The 8,968-nt window shown below is 47.3% G+C and overlaps 3 protein-coding genes across 3 annotated transcripts; 1 reads left to right on the top strand and 2 right to left on the bottom strand.

The window, feature by feature from the left end:
* Positions 1–761: 761 nt before the first annotated feature.
* On the top strand, positions 762–2,718 carry HD556DRAFT_1314161 (uncharacterized protein; the record flags this gene model as incomplete). The annotated part of the gene is made up of 5 exons (XM_041300887.1): positions 762–797; positions 850–994; positions 1,043–1,269; positions 1,308–1,349; positions 1,441–2,718. The coding sequence occupies 5 exons, from the start codon at positions 762–764 to the stop codon at positions 2,716–2,718; spliced, it is 1,728 nt and encodes a 575-aa protein (XP_041153016.1).
* Positions 2,719–6,696: 3,978 nt separating this feature from the next.
* HD556DRAFT_107948 (uncharacterized protein) lies at positions 6,697–7,323 on the bottom strand. Its single transcript, XM_041296072.1, has one exon. It carries the CDS (start codon positions 6,921–6,923, stop codon positions 6,705–6,707), a length of 219 nt encoding a protein of 72 aa, XP_041153015.1. The 5' UTR covers positions 6,924–7,323; the 3' UTR covers positions 6,697–6,704.
* A 360-nt stretch (positions 7,324–7,683) lies between these two features.
* On the bottom strand, positions 7,684–8,304 carry HD556DRAFT_107935 (uncharacterized protein). Its single transcript, XM_041296071.1, has 3 exons — positions 8,252–8,304; positions 8,040–8,178; positions 7,684–7,989 (listed from the first exon to the last, which is right to left on the bottom strand). The coding sequence occupies exons 2-3, from the start codon at positions 8,058–8,060 to the stop codon at positions 7,741–7,743; spliced, it is 270 nt and encodes an 89-aa protein (XP_041153014.1). The 5' UTR covers positions 8,061–8,178; positions 8,252–8,304; the 3' UTR covers positions 7,684–7,740.
* Between the last annotated feature and the right edge of the window lie 664 nt (positions 8,305–8,968).

Genomic DNA, 8,968 nt, shown 5'->3' with positions numbered 1-8,968 from the left:
TGCTATCCGCTTCATCTGGTATTCCAGGCCATCGCACTCTTCAACGCGGATCAACATGAGGAAGCAATGCTGCTCATCAAAGACCTGGCTGCCGCCTGTCCGAATGTTGACCCTCTCGCGCGTCATGTCGTGGAAGTGAGTGTCATGGGCTACGCTTGGTCCTCAATACTGACCTTCATGTACATTAGACATATTTACGCGTTCAACTTGGAATCAAGGCTTTCGATAGCGCGCATCACGACGAAGCCGCTGATCACTTCACTGCTGCTGTTGACTCAGACGCTTTCTCATCGAAATACATTCATTTCGCATACCAAGACTTGACGGTGGTGCGTCGACATCATGCATACATCATGCTTTTCATAACATAGTCCTTTTTGCAGCTCTTCGGCTGGGATCTCGAGTCCTTGTTGCTCACTACACACCAGAAACGGTGTCAGGCATTCCTTTCGGCAGGTAAACCCGATCAAGCCCTCGAAGCACACAAATACATGATGGACGCCATCGACGAGACTGCGAAGGCCAGCTGCCTCGATTGGTCCAATGGCGAGTTTTAGTGATGTCACCCTAGGCCATCATACTCACCTGCATTTGACTCAGAATTCAAGCAACAATATAGCGTGCTATGTACTGTCAAAGCAGATTGCGCCCTCGCTGAGAATGATTATGACAAGGCTATCCACCTATACTCGGCGGTCATCAACTCAAACTCTGCATCTGATGTTGATTTTGCAAATCGTAGCAAGGCAAAGTTGGGCAAAATGCTATGGATGGACGCACTTCTCGATGCGCAGAAGGTGTAATGGGAGCTATTGTCCCATAGCCAGTGCTCATTGTAGCGATCCATAGGTCATCGAACTCGACTCTTTGTCTTATCTTGGATACCACTTGAAGCACGCAGCGCTTCATGGTGCGGAGCGCTATGATGAAGCGATTGAAACTTTCCAAACGATGCTCTCGATATTGGACAATGCACCCGATGTTCAGACACGAAGTAAGTCTCTGACAACGCATTCGTCAACGTGTTTAACTCTTTCTCCAGACCTGCGCCAGGAGTATCTCAGACCTTCTGAAGTAGAACGCGCCATTCGACGGGTCATCGATGCCCGACTCGACAACGCTCCGTTGCGTGTCCTCGACACCAACACCGGTCTCTTATGCGATCGAGAGACGCAGATAGACGCCTTCAAAATCAGCACACAGTATAAGGAGCTTGTGTCGTCAACAATCACGCACGCAGACTTGCACATAGAGCGTATCGAAGAAGTGGTGAAGAGATACCTGCAATATGCCATACTATCACACAGGTGGGAAGGGAGGGAGCCGCTGCTGCAGGATATCCAGGGAAAGTGCGTGTACGACTCGGTGTTGGATCCGATTGGCGGCATGACGAAGCTACGGTCTTTCTGCAAAACTGCTCGTGATATGGGGTATAACTAGGCATGGAGTGATACATGCTGCATCGACAAGAGCAACAACGTCGAAGTCCAAGAATCGGTCAACTCCATGTTCGTATGGTATCATCATTCCGCGCTCACGATCGTCTACCTGTCTGATGTTCCGCCATCGTCAAAGTCTGGCGCACTGGCGAAGAGCGCTTGGAACACGCGCGGATGGACGGTTCAGGAATTCACCGCTCCCAAAGTCATTCTCTTCTATCAGAGCAATTGGACTCTTTATCGTAATGATCGTACTCCCAACCACAAGGATTCCGTCGAAATCATGCATGAGATAAAGGACGCAACGGGAATAGACCGACCAGCCGTTGCAGCCTTTCGTCCTAGTATGAATAGCGCCCGAGCAAAACTCCATTGGGCGTCAACCCGCGTCACCACGCGCCAAGAAGATATCGCATACTCGTTATTTGGCATCTTTGGCGTCCGTCTGCCTGTAGACTATGGGGAGAAGCAGGACAAGGCTCTTGGGCGGCTCCTGCAGGAGATCGTGGCTCGGTCGGGCGACATCAGTAGTCTTGATTGGGTCGGAACGTCATCAGAGTTCAACAGCTGTCTACCAGCCTCCATCACTTCATACGAAGCTCCACCATTCCAGCTACCATCCCTAACCGAAGATGAAATTCAGTCATCGATTTCTTCGCTGCGAAAGACGGCGGCTGCTGATTTCGCTTCAAACCTTTATACTCGGCTTCGGAACACGAGCATCCCTCGCTTCGCAGCACAAAGACTGCATCTGCCTTGTATTGCATTCAATGTCACAGAAATCAGACGCCGGGTGGGTAGTCCAACCCCGGAAAGTCATCTCATGTATAGGGTGAAGGCAGACGGACTTCACGACCTGCTTATCACCACCGCAGAAACCCTGGTTACATTCTGGCCGGCAAGGCCCACTGAGCAACAATTTCTCTTCCTCCGCCCCTGGGATCGGTCTCTTCTGGAGCTACCTGACTTTGCAGAATTTCCAGAACCGTCTGACCGTGGAGATGATACGGAGAGCGAGGAGGATTATGGGACGCCGCCTTCTTCTCCGTCAGACGACTGGTCTGGTGGTTCTCCTATAAAACAGGGGATGTCTGAGCTAGAATCACGAGCATTGCGGTTACTTGTTCGCCTTGGGCAGCCTTTCAGCGCATTTTTGCTAGCGCAGCAGCGCAGTGGAGAATACAAGAGGATTGCGACGGATCATGATATCATTGGACAAGTCCAGGACGTGGTTTCTGTTGGAGACTCGATGGACATCAGGACCATAGAGATATTGTAGTCGTACGTTTTTGTCTCAAAGTTTTTGGACTACTTTAAAGATGATGTCATACAGCTGCGGCATACGTATCACACGCATGTTAGATGTAGTTTTGGCACTTAGGTAGCAGCTCGTGTACCAATTATGCTCCAAGTCCCGTCGCTTCCCTATCATTCTTGCAACCCTTTGTTCGTCCTCAAATAACTGCATTTCTGAATGCTCTGATGTAGGAGAACCGTCGGTCGTTTTGACGCGCGATTCGTCAAAAATGACATGACAATACGGTCTCAACGGATTCTCCGCCGGGCTATAGAAGCTCGGATGGCACCCACTCTGGTGGGCATTGAAATATTGACCAGCAATGCCTAAGATCTAGATCTACATGCGCACATCATCTGGGTTGCAGCGACTAGCGCAGTCTAGCGGTAATAATTCAGGACCCTGCAATTCATTATCATTACGGTATTTTGATGCCTTTCGTAAAGACGCATTCACCCTCAACCCATTTCCGTTCTTGTCCGGCCTTTATCAATCTCAAACCATTCCCCGTTCTTGATTCACAAATTCAAGCTTTTGTGCAGAATGTGCATGCAATTACCACGTCAGCTGTGTTACTTAACTTTATACTTGAATCGTTTACTTCTTCAAGCGGATACAAACATCAACGAGATGGTTTCTTCGTTTCCCTCCCCGCACTCATTCCCTCTGAGCCACCACACCATAATTGGCATGTTCTGCCATCCTATTATCATATCTTCCAAGGTTTTTGTCGCGTCGTAGTTCCATTGCCGTACTTTATTATCCATTGTGCTTCTGAGTTTGTGAGGGCAGTATCTACTCTTTGCATCCTTGTTACCGTACTAACCATGATCTCCCAACTTGAACGGATCCACACTGATTTCGAATCCTCGCCCGACATGTTTCATCAGCACATCCACTGTGTGTGGATTGGTCTTTCCTTTGAGATATAGGCGTGGGCCGATGAAGCATTTGCTCGCAATCGTCCAACTTGGTGCCAGTGGGTACAAGCTCACGAGGGATTGCGTGGTGATATAGCTCATGACGGATGTCGTGTGGAATTGGAGTATGGGTGCGCCTGCAGCGGTCCAGTGAGTGACAATCACCTCTACCTTTTTTGTCCTTTCTCGATCTTGAATATTTTGGAGATCGCGTAACTGTCATATTCCGTCTTCCGCACCACGTCCTGCAGTGTGCACGCTTTCATGTCTTTCTCATTTCAAGGATTTTAGGATCTCTTCAAATACCTATATTGTGCAAACATTCTCTTCGTAATTATTCCTGTTGTTTCTGCTTCTACGAGGCTAAGAGCACTTGACATCAGGATCACCGCCTGTGTTCTTCATGATGTTGATTAATGCATCGACATTGTCGACGGATTTCCTGAACGACTTCTCTCGACGTTTTGTGATGCAGCTCTTTATTTTCATTTCTGGCTTCCACAAATGACATGAGGTCTGTCCTGTGATAACAAGGCTGGTTCTTCCTTCTTGACAGCCGGCACTTTGTGCCGGATACTTTTTCTTATAAATCAATGGCTTTGATGACTATGTAGTCTTCCATTTGCAGATCTACGATATTTTCGTTGTCCAGACGTCCATGGTTGGAAGTACATGGATCACTCACAGCGGCCTAGTGCCATTTCAGATTTCGGGATCTCGAGCTTTCGCAGTTTGACAATGACAACTTCGGATATAGACCACCATCTAGTAGGGTTGTGACATCTTCCAGTGGGCCAGTGCAGACTAAAATGCATCATAACTAGTCAACAGCGCCTATGAGGGGAAGAGTCATGGTACCATCGAGGCTTATATGTTCAAGCGTACAACGAGACTGCAAAACTCGTAAGTACTTTAGTCATTCTATTTATTCAAGTATTTGAGATTTCCCCTATTCCAAGATCTCCATTGCTCGAGCGGCAGTCAAATTTGTTCGGAGCCAAGACATTGGTGAAATCAACTAGTAATTTTTATGTCGTGCCATCAGCCATCATGTGCATTGATGCTGATTGAAGTAGAAATACGACTCACCGTAGTTGAAACGTTGACATGCCATGCACTCATTCGTCTTAAACACACGTCCAGACGGGCTACCACGCCGGTGAGTCGTGTGGTTTAATCCAAGACGCAAAATACTTATACTCACATATACGAGGCCCAGCATCTTACAATTGTGCCCAGCGCAGCAATTTTGTGTCGCGCACAATATAGGACACCCTCCGGTGCTATCAATGTTAGTGGGAGTGGCAGATACTAATGCTATCAAAGCGGAAGCAACGGCGACGACAGAGGGGAGATGCATTGTTTGTGAGGATGTGATGTGGGGTCAAATCGATCTGAATGAGACGGTAGTAAGCAGACGGCTTTTTATACTATGTGCTGAATATTATTCTTCGTGGTCCGAGTAACGCACGAAGAACATATTCATTTGAAGTCCCTTATCGAACATACAACTAGTGACACACGTTCATGGCCTCAAATTCGGACATCTCTGTCCGTCAGTGTGAAGGTTGACGCCCTCGTGTTTCACGACACATTTCATCCTGTAATCCTTAGGCCTTATGGTTCATATCTTGCAATGTACGCACATGAAATTTTTTTTCTGGAAGAGCGATATGCTTCTACTAGATCTGCGGTACTGCACTGACCAGGACCAGTTCTACCGGTCTGAGGGGAAAATGCACTCAGCCGTATGATACTTACTAAAACAGCAAGATTGTTGGGGATGAATGATGGTGCTGGGATGGTGTCTGAGTCGGGAGAATCATCATTAGATTTCGCTATCGAAACATGTCAGATATGGGCACTTCCCGACAATCTTGACTCACTTTGGCTGTCACGACAATTGGTGACTATTTCGTCGATCATCATTGGATGGATATTCTTCAGGTTTGGTCAGGCCGGTAATAGAGGTGCTGATTGTAACGGCCTTAAGACTGTCCATCCAATGATGATTAATGAAATAGTCATCAATTTTCGTAACAGCCGAAGTGAGTCAAGATTGTTGGGAAGAGGTTAACATAGAATCGAGTCTACGCATGAGCGAGGCACACCTAGGTGTGTGCTACCAGCCTACCTTGCTCGGACCCACGACGATGGCATGATAGTTGAGTCTCAGTTGTTCAGCAGTAGCCTGAGATCTGCCTATCGTTTACTCCATTTTACACTCCATTATTCTCTTGCACCCGCCCGCTGCTTCCTCTCTCAGGGTACGGGCTAAACTACTCAATTCCTTCTCCTACGGTGCACATGCGCCGGAATGAGAAGCCCACGCCCAAACAACCTTTTCCTCATCATTTAGACCCTGTCAAATCGTCGTATCTAAGTCATTGTTCAATTCAGTTCGTTCTCGCTCACCAGCCACCACGCTACGAAAGCATAGACCGGCAGAATAGGGGATCACAGTAAAAGATGTTCTATGTGATAACCTTCTTCACCCTTCTCGATCGACTCAAAGCAACTGCACTTCCTTGTAATGTATCAGTTGTACAGCCTCCTATAATCGAGAATTGCTTGATCGGATGATCAATCATCCATCTACACCTGCCTGTTACAGAGACCACGATACTGCGGTGTCGTGGATGGTTCAACTCCATGCTGCGAATACTTATGGAGTAACCAAGATCGAACTCGAAGGCATTTCTTCCATGTTCGGATATAACCGAAATGTCGTGTTCTTGTGCTACGTGTCATGACGAGGTCCGAGGACCTCAGTCTTCACGGTGATGGCCGTGCCATCAAGAAGCAAAGAACTAAGGAACGCTGACACGTTGTTCAATCAGGTGCTCCTTATTTCTACAAGGCCTTTGATAGAAATGAAGATATGCTTGCGGTCGAGGATTCCAGGCAGAATCTCTAGGGAGAGACATGTCCCGCAAATTTCAACAGTAAGTCATCAAGACAACGAGACAACCTATCTGCAGGGAATACCGCCAAGACAAGTTTGCACTACCAGCGGCGTCATTCACCTATGACCATTGGGATGTAAATTCACACAAGACGACTCTCGGATACTAGCACCGCACATGCGAATGATCGGCAGGTGCAGTAACCAGACACGGCTATAGATGCAACATCGAGGTGGGGAAAGACGGTGTATGTTGAAGTAATGCCTGGAACTTCGCAGTGATGCTGGTCCCAAGAAGTCTTGTACTTTATGATTGAAGGCCCATCATTCAGCCGCAAAATTTTCAGCATATTACTCACCATCCTCACGATAAATGATGTCCAAAGCAGCTATGATTGTCGTGTCTGGGAGGACACTGCGAAGCATTCAATGCCTTCTTCGACTACACGCGGGATTTGTGAGCGTCCTGTTGTGAGAGAGGAGATCTGAGAGGGCATACAGCTATTAGTGAGGCTTTGGCTGATTCGAACGCCTGAATACTTGCTTGTAGGACACGTACCAGCATCTTCTTCTCAGTCGCAAGGCTCTGCTTCACACAAGTTGCCATTCACAAAATATGGCACGGTGTTTGGGAACTGGGCCAGCTCAGGGCTCGAAATGTGTGTCATGGGTAGAGTGGTCGTTGTAGACCTGTGATTTCATCGAACTGAACTGAGATTGCGGTATCTCTGAGTGGCTACTAGGGAATGGTGTGAGTACGTGAGTGTGCACACATTAAGAGTACAGGAGCTTGATTCAGTATTCGTAGAAGACGTTAGACAAGCTGAGTGCGAAAAGATTGTTCGGAAACAGCTTTCTGTCAAGTATATTTTCCAGAGCTAGACAACGCAGAGGCAGCACTAGTGCTAGTGAGGGATCCCGGATGCACCTGCAGTAGGGACCGTTGTAGATGTGAGAAGGGATGCCGAAGGTGAAAGAGGAATGAACGAATCTACTTTTCGATATTGAATCAAGACAGTTTTCAATCTTGATATTTTCATTGCAAACAGCTTGCTGGATGCTTTCCGCAAGGCTAAAGTACTGGCAGGTTCAGTATCGGGTTACTCACAACTAATTTGCGCCAGTACCACAGTTAGCAAGATAAGTTGTGTATGGTCCAGGGACTGCAGAATAAGTGACTCAGCGGCACTCATAGCCGAGGTAGTCGCCTGTGACAAGCCCAAGGGGATATTTTGCAGGAGCGAGAAACTGAACTTGCTGTTCTGGCAAATGGTAACGAGAGTTCAGACGATATTCAGCCCCTGTCCAAGAAGATGCCAGGTATGGCTCGAGAGGCAGACAGCCAAACAGTACATCTGTGAGAAGGAAGGAGAACAGATACACAAAGCTGTAGGGAAGATGCTTGTATGTCTTCAGCGCAGTCCTCACCTGATGTTCGCGTGAGTCGATTTCTAAGGAAGATTTTGCCAAATGCTCACCTTCTTCCATCCAATCGTCATGTTGTGTTCGCCTTCAGGTAAACTAGGGCTTGACCTGGGTCCCTGGAAGATGACTCGAGGTTCTCACCAGCCTACTAGAGACAAGCTACAATACACTCGCACCACCAGATACCAGGTTCTATCCAGTACGTGGTGAGACCACACATCAATCAATACAAACACTTCAAAGACTTGGTTGACAAGAAACTTACAGCACGAGGACATAATTGTCCAACTTGGGGTTGTTCGTCTTCGGTAACAAAAGCACTAAGTTCAGTAATAAGGTGGTTATATACCCGACATTACTATGACCTGTACTATCGAAAGATTGTTAGCTTCCGACGACAAAAGACAAAGCCCTTACAACGCACGGTAGAGATATTACTGATCCCATTCTTTTCGATAGATTCTTCTTACTCGTAAAATGGAGGAATCTCGCTGCTTTCATACCTTTCTCTCAACTGATGTGCATTCGGAAACGCACAGGTAAGCGACATACAGTCATATTGTGCAGCTCAGCATACCCACCTCAGGCAGCACTTTTCGGTGCTTATAAAGGGTCTAAGAGACCCGGTTTCTATGTTATGGGAAACTGGTCTCTGAGACCCACCCTTCCGCCATCTAATTATAGCTCGTGCTCTTTCATTCCCTCGCGGGCCTCCAGCACCTCTTTACAAGCCTCCATTAACCATCCCAATAGACCTCTAGGACCACTCAGTATTACTTCTACCCTCTCAAAGTCACTCCCTACTATAGACTGAATCTTAACTTTATTCTCATCTGCTCTACAGTTTTCGGCAAATACCCACTTTGTAGATCGTTCAAAATGCCACGCTGTCATGCATGGTATGTGATTCATACCATGTCAGATATATATAGAGAGTGATAAGGAAGATATGAGAGACTGTCTAGCCCTCTGTCACTGAGTT

The sequence above is a fragment of the Suillus plorans genome (assembly GCF_016647745.1).
Source record: "Suillus plorans strain S12 chromosome Unknown HD556scaffold_108, whole genome shotgun sequence".
Taxonomy (NCBI): domain Eukaryota; kingdom Fungi; phylum Basidiomycota; class Agaricomycetes; order Boletales; family Suillaceae; genus Suillus; species Suillus plorans.
This window is presented reverse-complemented; position numbering and strand designations above follow the sequence as displayed.

Coding starts and splice junctions, on each gene's coding strand:
- HD556DRAFT_107948 (XM_041296072.1), bottom strand. CDS start 6,923: ATGGTGAGTAATATGCTGAAAATTTTGCGGCTGAATGATGGGCCTTCA.
- HD556DRAFT_107935 (XM_041296071.1), bottom strand. CDS start 8,060: ATGACGATTGGATGGAAGAAG. Junction 7,990..8,039: donor TGACGATTGGATGGAAGAAG/GTGAGCATTTGG, acceptor CGCGAACATCAG/GTGAGGACTGCGCTGAAGAC.